Source organism: Rana temporaria, chromosome 2 (genome assembly GCF_905171775.1).
Source record: "Rana temporaria chromosome 2, aRanTem1.1, whole genome shotgun sequence".
Taxonomy (NCBI): Eukaryota; Metazoa; Chordata; class Amphibia; order Anura; family Ranidae; genus Rana; species Rana temporaria.
In genome coordinates, this window is record NC_053490.1 from 508,031,601 (window position 1) to 508,053,291 (window position 21,691).

The following is a 21,691-nucleotide window of genomic DNA, read 5'->3' on the forward strand; positions in this document are numbered from 1 at the left end:
AAAGACTTCCCCTTCAGTAGATTCTGAGGGTCTAACCACTAACACAGACTTTGTCGGACTCTTGATGAGAGCGGCAACGGGATATCCAAGGCCTGTGGCCTCCTGCTCCATGCTGACAGGATGGCTGCCTGCAGGATGCGAGTGTGGCTCTGGGCGTACGGTACCGCCTCGAATGTGGCCACCATCTTGCCTAGTAACCTCATACATAGGCGAATAGTCGGTTCTTTCTTGCTTAGAACCAGTAGGATTAATTCCTTGATGGCTTTGACCTTCATCAGAGGTAGAAACACCCTTTGTTGTTCTGTGTCTAACCTCATGCCGAGATATTCCAACTGCCTTGTGGGCTGGAATGCTGACTTTTCTCGATTTAGGACCCAGCCGAACCTCTCGAGGTATTGGACCGTGAGGGCCACTGCTCGTTCCAAGCCAGGAGACGAGTGATCTATGACTAGGAGGTCGTCCAGGTATGCTAGGATCGTGACCCCTTGGATCCTTAGCTTGGCTAGGATTGGAGCTAGGACCTTCGTGAACACCCGGGGGGCCGTAGCCAACCCGAAGGGAAGCGCCACGAATTGGAAATGACGCGAAGCCACCATAAAGCGTAGATATCTTTGATGTGGCTGATAAATTGGAACATGAAGGTAGGCATCCTTTATGTCTATGGACGCCATGAAGTCGTCCTTTTGGAGTGTGGCAGCTGCTGACCGCACGGATTCCATCCGAAATGAGTGGACTTTTAGGTATGCATTTACCATCTTTAGGTCCAAAATTGGCCTGACATCTCCATTGGACTTGGGGATGATGAATAGGTTGGAGTAGAAACCCAGCCCCTGTTCCAGGACTGGTACCTCTACTATTACTTCCTGGGAGAGTAGATGATTTAATGCCGTCATTAATGCGGCTCCCTTCTCCGGATCGTTTGGAATTCTTGACTCCTGGAAATGAGGAGGAGGAAACCTTAGGAAGTCTAATTTGTAGCCCGTGGCCACGGAAGACCGTACCCACTTGTCGGGAATGCTGGCTTCCCAAACCTCTGAAAAGAGACGCAGCCTTCCCCCCACCTTCGTGGGTGGGGGCGCCCCTTCATAAGGTCGGCTTGGAGGCTGGTTTTGCTGGTTTGCGAAACCACTGCTTCCTGCCTCTAGCAGCCTGTCCCTGCGATTTGCTGTTGAAGCTGAAGTTTGCTTTCGCAGGAGGCCGTCGATACTGCTTGGCATTAGAGGGCCCCTGCCCAGGGGAGTACTGTCGTTTAAACGCAGGCCCCTGAAACTTCTTCTTAGTTGGCAAAAGAGTGCTTTTGCCGCTTGAAATGGTCTGAATGTATCCAGGTCTTCTCCGAAGAGTCGTCCTCCATGGAAGGGGAACCCTACCAGGAGCTTCTTGCATGGGGGCTCGGCCTCCCAGCTCTTTAACCATAAGAGTCTTCTCATATGGATAAGGGATAACGATAAACGTGACGCTTGCTGGATAGAATCCTTAATCGCGTCTACCGTAAAGCGTATGGCCCTAGGGACATCCGAAAATTCTTCTGCCTGCTGGGCAGGAATAAGTTTAAGCATCTGCTTAGTTTGATCCGATAATGCTTGAGCAACCCCAATCGCAGCCACAGCTGGCTGCACTACTGCCCCTGCAGTAGTGAAGGAGTTTTTAAGTAGTGCTTCCAAGCGTTTATCAACCGGATCCTTGAACACCTGTATGTTTTCTACAGGGCATGTTAAAGATTTGTTAACACATGAGATGGCTGCGTCCACCGCAGGGGTAGCCCATCTCTTGGAAAATTTATCTTCCATAGGATATAGGGCAGAGAATCTTTTAGGTGGTAAAAAGATCTTATCTGGCTTGCTCCAATCTTGGAACAAAACTTCCTCTAGCAGAGGATGGATCGGAAACACTGCGTTGTTTTGAGGCGCCCTTAGTGAGCCCAAAGCTGAAACCGTCGATACTTGGAGATCTGGTACTGGCAAGTTGAATGCACTATGGACCAAGTCCGTTAAGGCTTGAACCCACCAGCTCTCCCCTTGGGAGACTGCTCCAGACTCCCCTGTATCCGGATCCTCGATCCCCGAACCTACTTGGTCCTTGTCCAAGAGGTCGTCCAATTCCCCTGAGGAAAGGACCTCCTCTTCTGAGGGTCCACGCTCGGGCGACGGAGATCTATTCCGTTTTCTGCCCCGCATAGCCATGGCTATCATTTTTTCCATTCTTTTTTCCATCTCTTTTAAAGAGGTGAGTAATACCTCGTCCGTGACCATCTTAGGGTTGGACTGACCCGAGTCAGCTCCAGCCCCAGATCCCGATGGCCCCAAGGCTCCCTCTCGGGAAAGCAGCGGCATAACTTTGTCCGAGACCTCAGACTCTCTGGGGGAATCCCCACCTCTTGTACCCTCTGACCCGGATGCCATGGTACAATACCGAGGTACGCCTGCTAACTTATCGGTATTTGGAACTATAAATAGTTAATTGCCCAAACACCTGTTTGGGGGATAAAAAATGCCTTCTCTCCCCTTGATGGATCTTTTACTTTTCTTTTTTTTTTTTTTTTTTTTTTTTTTTTAAATCCAAGAAAGAAAAAACATTCTGTCCCCCTTAGTAGTATTGCCAAGAAAAAACTACTGAGATAGAAAAGAACAGCCTATTTCTAGGCTTGAAGACAGTCTTATGAAGACTGTAATATCTTTTCTGGCCACTGTGTGTCCTCGGCGCCCCGTGCTGCCGCTCTGGTCTCTTCCTCCTCAGTTCCAGTATAGACTGAGCTGATGGAACGAAAAGGAAGGGCCGCCCCTTCCTTAAACTAACTGACCCGCCCTTCCCCCCTCAGCTAACGGCGCAAAATTGCGCCTATAACACGGGGACGCGCACGCGCCCGCCGACGGGGGGGGGGTGGGGGGAAGGGAGCCCACGAGGAGGCCAGCGTTTGCCTGTCATCCAGGCTAAGGAGGAAGAACCGATGCAGCATCGCCTGGAGGCTTGCAGGTAAGCACAGCTCTCTGAACACACACACACACACAGCCATACTCAATGCTTTTCAACACTACCAGGGAGGTCACTTCTTATGGGGAAAAACACATAGAGCCATCCTATCATTAAGATATGTGACTTGCTTTGCCAGATGCAGCGCATAACTTTAGGCATGTCCCCTGTGACCCCCCAGAAAAAACCTGCTAAGAACCAAGTTCCGCAAGTTTTCCCCTCACTTACCTGCTCCATGCCGCAGGACTTTGCCAAGCAAGAGGCCCAATCTTCCCCCATCAGGCCCTGGGTTCCTATGAAGGATCCACTGTCCTGGGCCCATATAGCACCCTGGCAACAGAAACATTAGGCCCCCAAAGGTTTCTAAGTTCTGGGCCCAGGGTCCAGCTCTCTAAAAAGAAAAGCATTATGGGCTATACCCCAAGGGTTTCGGTTACTGACCACTTTAGCGCTGAGGCCTTTGGACAGAACCGGTTAGCTCACCTAATCCCAAGGATGCGGAGGCAAGCTAAACCATGACCAACACCTAAGACACTGGCGTAAAAACTGAGGTACTCCTCCTATGGGAGGGGGTTATATAGGGAGGGGCATTTCCTGTTTGAGATTGCCAGTGTCCATCACCTGAAGGTACTCCATATAACCCATATAGTAATGAATGCCGCTCTGTGTCCCGTGATGTACGATAGAGAAAAATGATCAGATTTTATGGACATTATTATTATGGACACTATACTGAATTTGTTTAAAGCGTCACTACTAATTGTGATTTCATTTTCACACAGTATTGTTTAACATTTTATTAACATACTTTGTTATATGACTTCTGATGTTGGGGTTTAGGGTCAATTCGTCACTGCCAGTTTCCGTTAGACTAGATGGGGGCGCCAGCATCCAATAGCCGATTGAAAAATCAGCTCAGGTGAGGACACTGCTGGATTCCTGGACAGGTAAATGACCTAACATTAAATGTTGGCAGCTACAATATTTGTAGCTTGTGACTTCTATTTTTTCTGAAGGAGCCTGAAACGACTCTAAGTTTTTTGCATTAGGTAAAAAAAATTCTGTTGCCAAGGGTGGCTTGGGAGTGATCCTGCACGAGTGCCCCCATAGAAAGCGGCTTTCTATGGGGGGGGGGAGCCAGGAGCAACGGTGGGGGGCCTGAGAAGGGGAGGATCAGGGCTGCTCTGTGCAAAACTATTGCACAGAGTAGGTATGTATAAAATGTTGTATAAACCTAGTTACACCATTTGTACCTAAAGGTAAGCCTATAATAAAACTTACCTGTAGGTACTGTAAATATCTCCTAAACCTACATGGTTTAGGAGATATTTACTATATACGATTGCTCCAACGTTGGCGCATGCACACTGAAGAAACAAAACGCTCGTGCCGTTTCTTTAGCAGCCGTGTCGTGACCGGCGGCTCCCACGCACATGCGCGAGAGTGACGTCATTGCAGCTCAGGTCAATCACAGCGCCGGAGCCCGCAAACCTGCAAATAACTCAGGGAGATATGTTGCCAGTCACCATGATTTGCGGGGCCACTGCAACAGCTTCAATCTAAGGTAAGTATTTCATAATGAGCTAGTATGCGATTACAACCACTTTAACCCCTTAACGCCCGCCGCACGACTATTTACGTCCGCAAAATGGCACGGACAGGCAGATGGGCGTATTTATACGTCCTTGCCTTCTAGCGGGTGGGGGGTCCGATCGGGACCCCCTCCGCTGCGTGCGGCGGGCGGATTCCCTCGGGGAGCGATCGGGGACGACGGCACGGCTATTCGTTGACGTCAGTCCTACAGCCACACCCCCCTACAGTTGTAAACACACACTAGGTGAACCCTAACTCCTACAGCGCCCCCTGTGGTTAACTTCCAAACTGCAACTGTCATTTTCACAATAAACAATGCAATTTAAATGCATTTTTTGCTGTGAAAATGACAATGGTCCCAAAAATGTGTCAAAATTGTCCGAAGTGTCCGCCATAATGTCGCAGTCACGAAAAAAAATCGCTGATCGCCGCCAATAGTAGTAAAAAAATTTTTTTATAAAAATGCAATAAAACTATCCCCTATTTTGTAAACGCTATAAATTTTGCGCAAACCAATCGATAAACGATTATTGCGATTTTTTTTACCAAAAATAGGTAGAAGAATACGTATCGGCCTAAACTGAGGAAATTTTTTTTTTTTATATATGTGTTTGGGGGATATTTATTACAGCAAAAAGTAAAAAATATTGAATTTTTTTCAAAATTGTCGCTCTATTTTTGTTTATAGCGCAAAAAATAAAAACCGCAGAGGTGATCAAATACCACCAAAAGAAAGCTCTATTTGTGGGGAAACAAGGACGCCAATTTTGTTTGGGAGCCACGTCGCACAATTGTCTGTTAAGGCGACGCAGTGCCGAATCGCAAAACCTGGCCTGCGCATTTCGCTGCAAAATGGTCCGGGGCTTAAGTGGTTAAAGAAAACTTTTGAAATCACTTTAATTTCAATGCAACCAGCAGAACCCTCAACTTACTCTAAAAATCCATTTTCCTTCAGTAGTGACCATTTCTTCTGTAGCTGTTTGTCTGTGCGAGATAAAAACTGGAGGATGACATCTACAAATAGTTGAGAACAACAAAACACTGTCAGAACAGCTAGGAAAAACGGTCAAAAGAAAATGTGTATATCTGCAGTGGCTGCTACAGGTCACAATTACACTAGCCTATCGTTTTTGTAAAGCAGTGACAATATGGGGTGGATTTACTAAAGACAAATAGACTGCACACCTTGCAAGTGCAGTTGAACGCATTTTTCCCAGACCTTAGTGAATGCGTTAAAGCTTCACTTTGTAAAAAATACCCAATCGGGTGCAAGGAACATTTTTGCTTGAACATGATTGGATGATGGAAATCAGCAGAGCTTACCACATTTATTACACTCTGGGAAACCAAGTGAAACGGCACTTCCAAAGTTTAGAGGCTATTTGCCTTTAGTAAATGCCCCATCCTGTGTTGTTTATATTAGGCCAGAAGATCCAGCCCTGGCATCCTCTTACCTGGAGTCACATAGACACTCTGATGGGGATTATGAGCCGCCACAAATCCGTATTCTAGCAGAAGTCGCTGATTATCATGGGGTCCATAGCAAATAAATGCTTGTTCATACTTCCTATACTTCACTTTAGTCCTGATCTCATAACGTCTGATCTTCTCATTAAATGCAGCTTCCACCTGAATGGAACAAATTATAGAAAGTAAATTAAGTACCTTTGCCGGTCACAAAAGCTTGACGTTCATCCATGACAGGGAGGCTTGGAAGGCTGCTCTCCTCCCCCTGTGAAAGAGTCTCATCCCACATGTGATGCTCAAAAAAAGACGAAGGCCGACCATAGACGGTTCGAATCTTGGCCGGTTCAGCAGGAACTGGCTGAGATTCCAACCGTGTGTGAGCAGGCTACCGATCGATTGATCAATCAACTTGGATACAACCAGCCTGCTGAATTTACTTGTGATTATCGCTAGCAAAAATCACTGGGGTAGATTCAGAGAGCAATTACGCCGGCGTATCCATAGATACGCCGCGTAATTGCCAAGTAGCGCCGGCGTATCTACTTTCTGTATTCAGAAAGCTAGATACGCCGACTTTAGCCTAAGATACGACTGGCATAAGTCTCTTACGCCGTCGTATCTTAGGGTGCATTCTGACGCTGGCCGCTAGGTGGCGCTCCCATAGATGTCAGCGTACAGTATGCAAATTACATACTTACACCGATTCACGAACGTACATGCGCCCGGCGGTAGTTTTTTACGTCGTTTGCTTACGTCGTTTTCGTCGTAAGGCTGCTCCTGCTATTAGGAAGCGCAGCCAATGTTAAGTATGGACGTCGTTCCCGCGTCGAATTTTGAAAATTTTATGTCGTTTGCGTAAGTCGTTCGTGAATGGGGCTGGACGTAATTTACGTTCACGTCAAAACCAATACGTCCTTGCGGCGTACTTTGGAGCAATGCACACTGGGATATGTTCACGAACGGCGCATGCCCTGTTCGTTAAAAACGTCAATCACGTCGGGTCACTAGTCATTAACATAAAACACGCCCCCCTGTTCATCATTTGAATTAGGTGCGCTTACGCCGGACCATTTACGCTACGCCTCCGTAACTTAGGAGGCAAGTGCTTTGTGAATACAGAACTTGCCTCTCTGACTTACGGCGGCGTAGCGTATATGCGATATGCTACGCCGCCTCAAAATTAAGCCAGTCTATCTGAATCTGGCTAACTGTCTTCTCCTGGCAGGGATGGCTTCCCCCGCCCGCCCCCTCATCGGGAGCAGACAATTGCTTGGCAGGAGGGATTCCCATGTCAGCAGTGTTGATGGGGGAATCCTATGGTTCAGGAAAAAAATCTGCACCGTCTATGTTCTGCATAACTGTAATGCCGCGTACACACGACCGTTATTCATGGTATGAAAAAAAAACAACGTTTTTCTCAACGTGATTTGTTGTGATTCCTCTTAAAGGGGTTGTAAAGGTTTGTTTTTTATTTTCTAAATAGGTTCCGTTAAGCTAGTGCATTGTTGGTTCACTTACCTTTTCCTTCCATTTCCCTTCTAAATGTTTTTTTTCTTTGTTTGAATTTCTCACTTCCTGTTTCTCCTCAGTAAGCTTTCCACCATCATCCGAGAGGTGGAGAGTCATTTAGAACAGTTTACTGAACACCTTACTGAGGAGGAACAGGAAGTGAGAAATTCAGACAAAGAAAACAAAGAAAAAAATCAGTTAGAAGGGAAATTGAAGGAAAAGGTAAGTGAACCAACAATGCACTAGCTTAAAGTGGAGGTTCACCCAAAAAGTAAATTTTTAACATTAGATTGATGCTCGTTTTGTCAAGGGGAATCGGGTGTTTTTTTTTTAATCGAAGCAGTACTTACCGTTTTAGAGAGCGATCTTCTCCGCCGCTTCCGGGTATGGGCGTTCCTATTTGATTGACAGGCTTCCGACGGTCGCATACATCACGTCACGATTTTCCGAAAGTAGCCGAACGTCGGTGCGCAGGCGCCGTATAGAGCCGCACCGAAGTTTGGCTTCTTTCGGCTACTCGTGACGCGATGTATGCGAACATCGGAAGCCTGTCAATCAAATAGGAACGCCCATACCCGGAAGCGGCGGAGAAGATCGCTCTCTAAAACGGTAAGTACTGCTTCGATACAACGGCACTATAAAGGGAAAGTTCCATTCGAATGGCACCACCCTTTGGGCTGCTTTTGCTAATTTCCCCGTCTCATAACTTGCTTCTGAGCATGCGTGTTTTTTCCCCCCTCATTAAAGCCTACACACGACCATTTTTCACGACAAGAATTAAAAGAACGATGTGAAAAACGACGAGAAAAAATAGAGCAGGTTCTAAAAAAAAATGTTAAAAATTGCATTTTTCTCGTCATGAAAAAGGGTCGTGTGTACGCTGCATTATTTAAAAAAAAAAAGTAAAGAAAACTGTCACTTTTCAGACCTGTATCTGCCTGTGTGTGAGTATAGGTGCCAGTCAAATGGAGCATGTCCATGCTCTGCACATGTACACACAAAGGGCCAGATTCACATAGGTTAGCGGATCTTTAGATCCGCGTAACCTATGTGATTTAAGATCCGCCGCCGCAAGTTTTTGAGGCAAGTAGGTAATTCACAAAACACTTACCTCAAAACTTGCGGCGACGGATCGTAAATCCCCCGGCGGAATTCAAATTCCGCGGCTAGGGAAAGTGTAGTATTTAAATCAGGCGCGTCCCTGCGCCGATTTAAATGCGCATGCGCCGTCCGCGAATTTTCCCGGCGTGCATTACTCCCAATGACGTCACTAGGACGTCATTGGTTTCGACGTGAGCGTAACTTGCGTCCAGCGATTTGGAGAATCGACGTACGCAAACAACGTAAAAGAAAAAAAAATTGACGCGGGAACGACGGCCATACTTAGCATTGGCTGTGCCTCATAGAAGCAGGGGTAAGTATACGCCGGGAAAACGCTTACGTAAACGACGTAAAGTGACTGCGTCGGGCCCGCGTACATTCGTGAATTGGCGTATCTCGCTGATTTACATATCCTCGCCGTAAATCAGCGAGAACGCCCCCAGCGGCCATTTTTAAAATGCAGTTAAGATCCGACGGTGTAACACAGTTACACCTGTCGGATCTTAGGCATATCTATGCGTAACTGATTCTATGAATGAGTCGCATAGATACGACCGGCCTAACTCAGAGATACGACGATGTATCAGGAGATACACCGTCGTATCTCTTTGAGAATCTGGCCCAAAATATCTGACCGCACTGCCAATGACATCAGCGGAAATAATCTTTATTGATCCACACAAAAGATACAGAAAGTCAACCCAGACACTCCGCACTCTCTAACTTTTATCCAGACAGGGCTTAGTCATAGAGGTCTAAGACTAAGCCCTATTTGGGTAAAACACGTTAGCTGAGGAGGATCAGGGAGGATCTCTGTACCTTTTGTGCAGAATAACAAAGTTAATTACAAAGCCCATGAAAGCCAATCAGATTGCAGTTCCCTGAGTACAGATAATTTCTGGGTGGTCACGGTGCTCTTATGCACTGCTCTATGAACTTGCATGAAAGGAGACAGTCACACTCTGATGATGTCATCATTAAAAATGTTCTTTCTCTTGCTTGAATTAGGAAAGGTGTATAAGGACCTTGTCTGTCTCTGGCTGTGTTTAGTGACCCCCAAACAGAAAGCAGAGAAGCCCTCCTGTCTGCTGGATTTAGGGCTCACTAAATAGTGGATTTGTTCCCATTCAGGTGCCATGCAATGTGCTCAGCAAAACAGTCACTGAACACAAAAGGCAGCGGATGGGGAGTGGGGCACCTCAGCCCCCAATCAAAACAGACGTGGCTTGGTACCATGCAAACACCAGTGTAGATCTATCCCTAAAGTGGCGTTCCAACCTGAATTTATTTTTTTATATAATTACACACCTTTAAACCTATAAAATAAACATTTGGGGGGAAATTTTTTTTTTTATATACTTACCAGAAATGCCCTGTTGCTATGTAGTCCTCCTAATCTGCCACTTCTTGGTCCGCATCACTCCTCGTCACTTCGCTCGCCTGTGCTCCTGGGAAATGTGAGTCATCATTTCCCAGGAGTCTGTGAGCAACTTTAGAAACAATCGGCGCTACGGACGCTGGTGAATCGCACATGTGCGAGATCGAGAGGTGCATGATGGTTGTTACCCAGCATGCACCTCTCCATTGCTAATCCCGGAAGAGGTATCTATTGGGCTTCACATGCCCACAATCATGATGGCAATGTGAGTCATCATTTCCCAGGAGTCTGTGGGCAACTTTAGAAACAATTGGCGCTACGGACGCCGGTGAATCGCACATGTGCGAGATCGAGAGGTGCATGATGGTTGTTACCCAGCATGCACCTCTCCATCGCTAATCCCGGAAGAGGTATCGATTGGGCTTCACATGCACACAATCATGATGGCAATGGGCAGAAGAGGATGTACAAACTTGTGAGTATAAAATAAATATTTTTAGGTAGATTCAGTAAGAGTTAGGCCGACTTATCTGTAGATAAGCCGGCCTAACTCAGAATCTACGCCGACGTATGTTTAAGTGTATGCTCAAACAGAGATACGCTTAAACATATCTAAGATACGACGGCTTGCGCCGTCCTATCTTAGATTGCAATTTTTCGGAAGGCCGCTAGGTGGCACTTCCATTGCGGTCGGCGTAGATTATGTAAATTAGTTTGTACGCCGATTCACGAACGTACGCCCGGCCGCCACAGTCGATTTACGCCGTTTCCGTAAGGCCTTAGGAGGCCTAAAGTTATTCCACCTATTAGGTGGAATAACAATGTTAAAGTATGGCCGCCGTTCCTGCCGCGAGGTTCGAATTTTTTTACGTCGTTTGCGTAAGTCGTCTGCGAATCGGGAGTTACGTCGTTCACGTCCACGTCGAAATCAATAGGCCTGTACGGCGTACTTAGCCGCAATGCGCACTGGGAAATGTAGGCACCCGGCGCATGCGCAGTAGCCAAAAAAAATTCAAAAACGTGAGGTCAAGCCTCATTACCATTAAACACGCCCCCCTCCAACCCATTTGAATTAGGCGCCCTTACGCCCGCCGCGTTTACACTACGCCGCCCTAGGTAAGGAAGCAAGTGCTTTGAGAATCACAAACTTGCCTCTCTTACTTAAGGCGGCGTAGTGTAAACACGCTAGGCTACGCCGCCGCAAATTAGCGCGCCCCTACCTGAATCTACCTATTTATCAACATCCACTATTAACCACTTGCCACCCGCCATATAGCAGAATGACGGCGGCAAAGTGGTTGTGATATCCTGACCGGATGTCATATAACATGATCAGGATATCACATGCGGTGCACGCCCGGTTGGGGCGCGCAGTGCGGAGATCGTAGGTGCTGTGTTTCAGTCTGACACAGCAACTCAGATCGTGGTATGAAGCCTCTGACGGAGGCTTCTTACTACGTGATCAGCTGTGACCAATCACAGCTGATCTACGTGCGAACCAGGAAGTGCTGGTTCTCGCTGACAGGGAGAGACTTTCATCGGCTCTCCCTGTCAGAAGGGGGGGGGGGGTCTGTGCTGATAATCAGCACATTGATTATCAGCACAGCCCCCATCAAAAGGTGCCAATCAGTGCCCAACACCTGCCAGCCTGTCCCCTAATAAATGCCTTTCCGTGCCCACAACAGTGCGATCAGTGCCCATAACAGTGCCAATCAGTGCCCTATCAGTAATGACTATCAGTGCCCCATCAAAGAGCCAATCAGTGCCTGTCAGTAGCTCCTCATCAATGCTTCCCATCCAGTGCTGCCTATCAGTGCCCATCACTTTTTTTCTTTAAATTGACGTTGTTGTTTTTTTGTTTATATCGCAAAAACAAAACAAAAAAACAGAGGTGATCACATACCACCAAAAGAAAGCTCTATTTGTGGGAAGAAAATGATAAAAATGTAGTTTGGGTACTGTGTTGTATGACCGCGCAATTGTCATTCAAAGTGAAACAGCGCTGAAAGCTAAAAAATGTCCAGGACAGGAAGGGGGGCAAGTGGTTAAACATATTTAATCGTTTTTTAATGTAATAATGCATTATGCTCGGATCAATATGTGTCCGGAACTCCGCTTTAAAGAGTTGGATATGCCTACTGGGTAAACCAGAACCAATGACTGGTAAACAAGCTGTGGAAATATGCGGGATCCTACCTGCACACCAGGGCTGTGGTTCAGTAGATCTAAGAATGGTGCCAATGCATACACATCCTGTTCAGAAGAAAAGCAGTCTCTCTGTGCGTGTTTCATATAAACTGTACGAGTGTTGACTGCGCACCAGGCCCAGCGCACAGCGTCATAGGTCAGGATACTCTCGGCGTTCTCCTGAAACAAGGACTGCAGGGATCTGAAGAACGACACATGGGAAGAGTAGAACTCCTGAACGACGCTCCTCTGCTGCTCGGCTTTTTGTCGGACAGGTTCTGGAAGGAGCATCACTATTTCTGGATCCCAATAAACTGGGCAGTCATACCTGCTGGGTAATACATCTAGATATGGTTTCCACAGGGACCGGTCACCGGTGTATCTCTCTACGACTAAGAAAGTGCACAACGCCAACAAAGGGGAGACAGGGGGACGCCACCTAAGCATAATGACAAAATATATTTAGTAAACATGTAATTATTTGAATATTGCAGCTTAAAATGTACTTCCACTTTTGAGTAAACCCATCCATATTGCCAGAAGGCATAGCGATGGTGGGCATGGGGAAAGAAAATTTGCTGTACAATAGCAGAAGGGAAGGAGGTAGTAGAGCTCCAGGCTGCAGTGGCTCCCAGGCCCACTTGCAGATTAAAGCGGAACTTCAGTCATTTTTTCATCTTTCCATCTATTAAGTCTTCTGCCCTTGTTGTTGTTTTAACTTTGGATAGTAAAACTATTTTTTTCTGTTAACCTCCCTGGCGGTATGATTCTTTCAGAAAAAACATGCTGAAAGCGGTACCATTATTTGCAAGGAAATTTGGCGTTTTATATTGTAGGTCTGTCATTTTTAGAAATAACTCACTTAAATCTGACCAAACAAGCTTCTAATAGGCATCCCGGGTATGACATTTTTTTAAAAACAAAATTATAAATTATAATATAATAAATAATTATAAATAATTATAACAAATAATAATATAATTATAATAAAAATTATTCAATAATGTAATCAAATCAAAATCACTGAAATTTGCTCAGTTGCAGAATTGTCGCTGTCATTATTTTTTTTTTTTTATGACGAATTTCCCCACAAATCGCTATCGCACAATTCTGCAAGTGATTATAATTTATTATCGCTGTTTTTTTGCTGATCTAAAACTATTTTTGACATAAAGGGACACTTTTGGTTGCTATGGACAATCTACAGTTTGCAGGGAGAAAGAAACGTTTTTATTATATAAAATGACATGCATGACACAGGACAGACCACTAGGGACAGGGGGGGTGTGTTTTTTTTACATACAGTACTGTAATCTATAAGATTACAGTATACTGTATGTAAGGTGTTTATTTACTTTTTTGAATTTGGCGCCGTTCTCCGTCCCCGTGCGTCGTAACGTCGCAGGGAACGGAGATCGGCGTCACACGGAGGCACTGTGTGAATCGAGCGAGGTCCTGCTCGCTCACACAGCGCGGTGGCATCGCTGGATCCAGGGACAAGGTAAGTAAAATTCCCTGTACATCCAGCGAGGCGAGCCCGAGTCTGACTCGGGGTTACCGATCGTAGCCCAAAAATCTCACCCCGAGTCAGACTCGGGAACACCGCCCAGGAGGCTAGTAAATACCTTATGCAGTCCATCTTCCTGTTTCTTGTCTGGTAAAAAGCCTAGGCTTATGACATCATACACAGCTCTCCCTCACTCTGGTGAGAGTTTGCCAGGAAGGGAGGAAGGCTGAGTCATATGAGGGCCAATGAAAGCTGCAGAGCTGGAGGTATGCCTCTGTGTGTCTGTGTAAATACAGGAAGTGAACAGGCAGCAACTACAGCTGCCCACAGTTAAAATGGTTGCAGCCAGACTCAGTGGAGAGAGATGCAGCATATTTGGCAAGTACAGAATTACAGTATATATAAAATAATATGCAAAGTGGTTGGAGGGAAGCTTCAGAGTGGTAAAAATGTTTTTATTACAAATTAGATGAGCAGACTGCAGTTCCTCTTTAAGTTAAGTTTGGAATCAAGGAGCTCCTCGAACTGCCGTAGCTTGCCTTAAAGGGGTTGTAAAGGTAACATTTTTTTTACCTTAAAAAAACATCTGATAACCGAGCCCCCGTTTTACTTACCTCTCCACTCGAAAGTCCCGTGCGCGTTCTCGTCTTCCTATTCGGTTCCCAGTCTGGCCGTTGATTGGCTAGGCTGGGTGGATTGATAGCAGCGCAGCCATTGGCTGGCGCTGCTGTCAATCACAGCGGATGACGCGGCGCGCCAGGGGGCGGGGCCGAGTAATACAGTCGGCTGCTATGGCCGCCGCTGTATCACGGGAGCGTGCTCGCAAAAGCGAGGGAGCTCCCATGAACGTGGAAAGCTTTTGCAAGGAGGAGCAGAGACAGCCGCCGAGGGACTCCAGAAGACACGGATCGGGGCCACTCTGTGGAAAACGAGCTGCACAGCGGAGGTAAGTATAACATGTTTGTTATTTTTAAACAAAAAAAATCTTGCCTTTAGTGTCACTTTAAGCCTCATACACACGCAAGGTTTTCTCGGCCAGAAACAGCAAGAAAACTGCTGGCAGAGCTTTCTTGCCGAGTAAACCGAGCGTGTGTACGAGGCTTTGAGGTTTCTTGTCGAGAAAACTGCCCAGAATCTAGACGAGAAAAATAGAGAACCTGCTCTCTATTTTCTCGTCGTAATTCTCAGCAGTGTTTTCCTGCCGAGAAACCCGAGTGTGTGTACACTTACCTGCCTCCATGGAAACCCGCGCATTCTCAAAATGACTTTGACGCATGCGCGGTAGCTTCCAAAGCATAGGTAGGGTGAAGCAAGATGGCGGCGACGGCATCGAATGTGACGAGTGCAAGCTCGTCGTAGTCGATGACATCACCGCGTTCGTGCCATTCAAAAAAATGGCGGTTCTTTTGAATCGTACGTGTGTACACTCGGCCAGCGCAAATATCTTGCCAGGAATCTTGTCAGGAAAAAATAGGATTTTTTGTACTCACCGTAAAATCCTTTTCTCTCTCGTCCATAGACGGACACAGCCTTTTTAAGTCTTGACAAGTGGGTTATGTTCCTGTTCACAGGAGAGGACTAGGCAGAACATGTTAGATAATTAAATACATGTTACTTTAACAGAGTTGAACAGCCCCGCCCAGGGGGCGGTCCCTCCGGACATAACCCTCCTCCCTGCAGCATGCAGCCTCAGTTTGTAACAAGCAGTACAAACCTAAAAAGGAGGGGTGGGTGCTGTGTCCGTCCATGGACGACAGAGAAAAGGATTTTACAGTGAGTACAAATATATCCTATTTTCTCTCATCGTCTATGGACAGACACAGCCTTCTCAAGTCTTGACAAGTGGGACGTCCCCAAGTAGTGTAAAAAAAACGAGGACGATAAGAGAAACAATGTTTTTTTCCTGACGAGAATCCCAGCCGTGTGTACAGGGCTTTAAACTTTGACAGGCTGCAGGCAACAAGCTGGAAAAATAGGAAGGAGCACCCGGTGCCCAAAAAAATATATACGTCCTTGCCTTCTAGCGGGTGGGGGGTCCGATCGGGACAACCCCCCCCCCCCCCCCGCTGCGTGCGGCTTCCCTCGGGGAGCGATCCGGGACGACGGCGCAGCTATTCGTTTATCGCTGCTCCGTCGCGATCGCCCCCGAGGCTGAAGCACGGGGAGAGCCGTATGTAAACACGGCTTCCCCGTGCTTCACTGTGGCGGCGTATCGATCGAGTGATCCCTTTTATAAGGGAGACAGGATCGATGACGTCAGTCCTACAGCCACACCCCCCTACAGTTGTAAACACACACTAAGTGAACACTAACTCCTACAGCGCCCCCTGTGGTTAACTCCCAAACTGCAACTGTCATTTTCACAATAAACAATGCAATTTTAATGCATTTTTTGCTGTGAAAATGACAATGGTCCCAAAAATGTGTCAAAATTGTCCGAAGTGTCCGCCATAATGTCGCAGTCACGAAAAAAATCGCTGATCGCCGCCAATAGTAACAAAAAAAAAAAATTTAATAAAAATGCAATAAAACTATCCCCTATTTTGTAAACGCTATAACTTTTGCGCAAACCAATCGATAAACGCTTATTGCGATTTTTTTTTTACCAAAAATATGTAGAAGAATACGTATCGGCCTAAACTGAGGGGAAAAAAATTTGATATATGTTTTTGGGGGATATTTATTATAGCAAAAAGTAAAAAATATTGCATTTTTTTTCAAAATTGTCGCTCTATTTTTGTTTATAGCGAAAAAAATAAAAACCGCAGAGGTGATCAAATACCACCAAAAGAAAGCTATATTTGTGGGGAAAAAAGGACGCCAATTTTGTTTGGGAGCCACGTCGCACTGTTAAAGCGACGCAGTGCCGAATCGCAAAACCTGGCCTGGGCATTTAGCTGCAAAATGGTCCGGGGCTTAAGTGGTTAAGCCAATGTGTTTCAGGGTAAAGGACTCCCCCTTCTTCAGGGCTGTTGCATTCTATTAAATGGAAAAAAGTTATATTTTTGCGTGGTATCAGAGAGCGGACTGACACAATGACAGCTGTGGTTGCAAGGGGGAGTCCTTCCCCTCAATATGCGCTGGTTCCATGTACTTGTTGCTACTTTCAATAAACAATTTTTAACCCACCTTACAATTTTGGACACCTTTCTTCCTACTTTTCTAAGTCTACACATGGAAACAACCATAAGTCTGTACCAAAAAGGCAGCAACCCAAACCCAAAGAGGTTTTATTGCCATAAAGCTGATGGACAACCCTGTGTGGAAGGGGCCAAAGACTCTTGCAGTAAAGTGATTTAAGAAAGCAGAAGGAAAGGCCAAACAATAAACCTACTTTAAAATGATGCTTTCCATTAAAGAGGAACTGCAGTCTGCACACATAATTTGTAAAAACATCTTTGCCATTCTGAAGCTTCCCTCCAACCACTTTGCATATTATTTTATATATACTGTGATTCTGTACTTGCCAAATATGCTGCAGAAATAGGAAGTGGGCTGTATAAGGGACTTACTGGCAGAAAAAAATCTTTAGGGCCAGTTCACACCAGACGCAGTTCTGTAAAGTTCCGTGCGCATTTTTTCTGCACTAAAAATGCATGCACAGGCCCGGATTCAGATAGGAGTAACGACAGCGTATCTCCGGATACGCCGTTGTAACTCTGAGTGTGCGGGATCGTATCTATGCGCCTGATACGCATAGATTTCCCTAAGATCCGACCGGCGTAAGTCTTACACCGTCGTATCTTAGGCTGCATATTTAGGTGGCGCTTCCTTGATTTACGCGAGGTAGATACGCCGATTCAGAAACGTACGTCCGCCCGGCGCATTTTTTTACGTCGTTTGCATAAGGCTTTTTCCGTCGTAAGGTTACCCCTCATAAAGCAGGGGTAAGTCATGTTAGGTATGGACGTCGGAAACACACGAACAGCGTCGTATTTTACGTTGTTTACATTCACGTCGAAAGCATTGACAGTTTGCGGCGTAATTTGGAGCATGCGCACTTGGAAACATTCACGGACGGCGCATGCACCGTTCGTAAAAAACTTCAAATACGTGGGGTCACAATTAATTTGAACAAAACAGGCCCACATCATCCACATTTGAATTAGGCGGGCTTACGCCGACACATTTACACTACGCCGCCGTAACTTAGGGCGCAAGTTCTTTCTGAATACAGAACTTGCGCCCTAAGTTACGGCGGCGTAATGTATCTGAGATACGTTACGACCGCCGATAGATACGCAATTGTATCTGAATCCGGGCCACAGTGTTTTTCCATGTATTCCAATGGCTTTGGTTCACACCATGCAGTCAGTTTCCGCATAGCTCCCAACTATGCCTGATTTGGAGCAATGTCCCTCTGTCCCACTTTCCTCCTCATTTGTCCCTCATTTTGGTCTGATCTATATAGATGTATATAAAATGCACTTTTTATCTATCAAAAGGGGTTTTCCAGTGCTAAACCTTTCATCTGATTTTTAAATTGCTGCATTTGTAAATTCCAAAAGCCAATATAAGGGAATAGTAGTGGTAAAAAAAAGCACTTGTGGGTTGCAATCTTGTATTTTTTGTGCAATTCTCCTTTAAGGGGGTGTGGCAAGGGGTGTGTCCTATCACTGCCTACTTTTGCTGATAGGTGTCCCTCATTCCCATCTCAAAAAGTTGGGAGGTATGAGTTTCCGGTCAGTTTCCGGTGCAGAAACTGACAGCATGGTGTGAACTAGAGCCATTGAAATACATGGAAAACACTGTGGGCCAGATTCAGAAAGATCAGCGGATCTTTTTGCCGCTGTAACTTTGGGCGCAAGTTCTGTATTCAGAATGAACTTGCGCCCTTAGTTACGGCCACGTAACGTATGTGTTGCGGTGTAAGGCCGCCTAATTTAAATGGGGATGTTGGGGGCGTGTTGTATTTAAATTTAACTTGACCCCGCGTTTTTTACGTTTTTTTTGAACGGCGCATGCACCGACTGTAAAATATCCCAGTGTGCATTGCTCTAAAGTACGCCGCAAGGACGTATTGGATTTGACGTGAACGTAAATGACGTACAGCCCTATTCGCGAACGACTTACGCAAATGACGTAAAATTTCAAAACTCGGCGCGGGAACGACGGCCATACTTAACATTAGCTACGCCTCATATAGCAGGGGTAACTATACGCCGAAAAAAAGCCTAACGTAAACGACGTAAAAAATTGCGCCGGCCGAAAGTACGTTTCTGAATCGCCGTATCTACCTAATTAGCATATTCCTTGCGTAAACATACGGAAGCGCCACCTAGCGGCCAGCCTGAAAATGCAGCCTAAGATACGACGGTGTAAGACACTTACACCTGTCGGATCTTAGGGATATCTATGCGTAACTGATTCTCTGAATTAGGCGCATAGATACGACCGACCGCACTCAGAGATACGGTGGCGTATCAGGAGATACGCCGTTGTATCTTGTATCTGAATCTAGCCCTTTGCATGCATTTTGTGCAGAAAAAAAGCGCACAGAACTGTACGGAACTGCGTCTGGTGTGAACTGGCCCTTAAAGTTAAAACAAGGCAGAAGATTTAATAGATGGAAAGTCGGTTCACACGGGGTGACTCGTCAGGCGACTCAGCCGCCTGACAAGTCGCGCTCCGCTCTGTTCAATGGAACCATTCTAATAGAAGCGACTCAAGTCGCTCCGTCTTAGAAAAAGGTTCTTGCACGACTTTGGGGGCGACTTGCATTGACTTCAAAACCGAAGTCATTTTGCAAGTCGCTTCTGAAGTCGTCTTGAGATCGCCTTGCCGAGTCGCCCCCAAAGTTGTGCCGCCCCTGTGTGAACCGGGTCTTAGCCTGCACACATTTTAGCTTAAATTGCAACATAAATGCCTTTTTTTTTTTCATATGCGGCCATGTAGCAACAGAGATGTAGACGCCAAGGGCCAGATCCACGTACCTCTGCGCATTTTTCCGTCCGGCGTAGCGTATCTCAGATACACTACTCCGCCGTAACTTTCAGTGTATTTTCCGTATCCTGAAAGAATTTGCGCCGTAAGTTACGGCGGCGTAGTGTAACTGTGTCGGTGTAAGGGCGCGCAAGTCAAATAGATAAGATGTGGGCGTGTTTTATGTCAATACATCTTGACCCGACGTAAATGACGTTTTTTCTGAACGGCGCATGCGGCCGTCCGTGGGGGTATCCCAGTGCGCATGCTCCAAATTAACCCGCAACAAGCCAATGCTTTCGACGTGAACGTCATTCTACGCAAAGCCCTATTCGCGAACGTTTTACGCAAACGACGTACACAACGGAAAATTTTACGCTGGCCCGACGTCCATACTTAACATTGGCTACGCCTCATATAGCAGGAGTAACGTTATGCCGAAAAAAGCCTTACAGAAACGACGTAAAAAAATGTGCCGGCCGGACGTACGTTTGTGGATTGGCGTATCTAGCCAATTTGCATACTCGATGCGGAAATCGACGGAAACGCCACCTAGCGGCCAGCGTAAATATGCCCCTTAGATCCGACGGCATACTAAGACGTACGCCAGTCGGATCTAGCCCAGCTTCAGGCGTATCTTGTTTTGTGGATACAAAACAAAGATACGCCGGAGCAACCTAGAAGTTACGCGGCGTATCAATAGATACGCCAGCGTAACTTCTTTGTGGATCTGGCCCCAAAGCTCCAACTCCTCAGTGCAAATGTGCAGGCAGACAACCTATAGAACTGTGATGTCACCAGTCGGCATCTACTGCTCTAGGAGTTGTGGATGGAAAGAGTTCACTCCCATCAGCTGCAACCGCACATTTACACCGAGGAGGTGGAACTTTGCACACTGGAAAACCCAAATGTCACATTTACAAGGAATTTAAAAAAAAACGCAGATTTGCCATTATAATACCAACCTTCTGATATAATCTCCAAGGTAGCTTTCCAGGACCGTGTCGGTGGTAAGAAGACAGGACTCCGGCAAAGAAATGATCAGATCTCCTGGCTGAGAAGAGACAAGGAGATTGGCTGAGATTGTATAAGCCATCTTGGCTTCCTATGTCAGAGTTTATCAAATACAAATAGCTGTTTGAGGTTCGTTATGATCTTTGGCCAGATTCACAGTGGAGATACGCCGTCGTATCTGCTGATACGCCGTCGTATCTCTGTTTCTATCTATGCGACTGATTCATAGAATCAGTTACGCATAGATAGCCAGAAGATCCGACAGGTGTAATTGTTTTACACTGTCGGATCTTAGGATGCAATACCGCGGCCGCCGCTGGGGGAAGTTTGCGTCGTAAACCAGCTTCGGGTATGCAAATTAGGAGTTACGGCGATTCACAACGGATTTTCGCGTTCGTTATGTCGCCGCTAGTCTAGTTTCCCGTCGCAAAGTTAGTCGTCGTTTTAGCTGCCCTAACTTTCGTCAGCAAGCGTATTGCTGTCTAAAGTATGGCCGTCGTTCCCGCGTCGAAATGTAAAAATCAACGTCGTTTGCGTAAGCCGTCCGGGAATACGGAATTACGCTATGCGCGTCGCCGTTCGAAAAAATGACGTCACGGCGCGCAATGCACGGCGGGAGTTCGGAAACGGAGCATGCGCAGAGGCCGCCGGCGTAGGTTTTCATCGCAAGTGCTTGGTGAATCAGGCACTTGCGATGAAAAATTGCGGCGGTGTAACGTATCTACGATACGTTACGCCGCCGCTCTCCTATATGAATCTGGCCCTTTATTTTTACAGAGGACCAAAACGTTTTTGCTGCGTTTTTTTTACCAAAATTGTGGCAAAAACTCATGAGAAACACACCTGCTTTGCGTTTTTGGTGCATTTTTTTTTACACGTTTTAGGCCTCGTACACGGACCAGTTTCAGCAGACATGTTCGGTCGTGTGTACGGCCGACCGGACAATTTTCCGGCGGATCGGACAGGTTTCCAGCGGGTGAATGTTTCTTAGCATGCTAAGAAACATGTCCGCTGGAAGCCTGTTCGTCGGACATGTTCGGTCG

At 46.4% G+C, this 21,691-nt stretch overlaps 1 protein-coding gene across 1 annotated transcript in view; it reads right to left on the bottom strand.

The window, feature by feature from the left end:
- SETD4 (SET domain containing 4) overlaps window positions 1-21,691 on the bottom strand; it is a 70,099-nt gene that overhangs the window by 23,643 nt on the left and 24,765 nt on the right. Inside the window, exons 5-8 of the mRNA XM_040338945.1 lie at window positions 20,600-20,688; window positions 12,215-12,644; window positions 6,018-6,192; window positions 5,496-5,577 (exon numbers count right to left, since the gene is read on the bottom strand). Coding sequence (XP_040194879.1) covers window positions 5,496-5,577; window positions 6,018-6,192; window positions 12,215-12,644; window positions 20,600-20,688 — 776 coding nt within the window. The remainder of the gene's footprint in view (window positions 1-5,495; window positions 5,578-6,017; window positions 6,193-12,214; window positions 12,645-20,599; window positions 20,689-21,691) is intronic.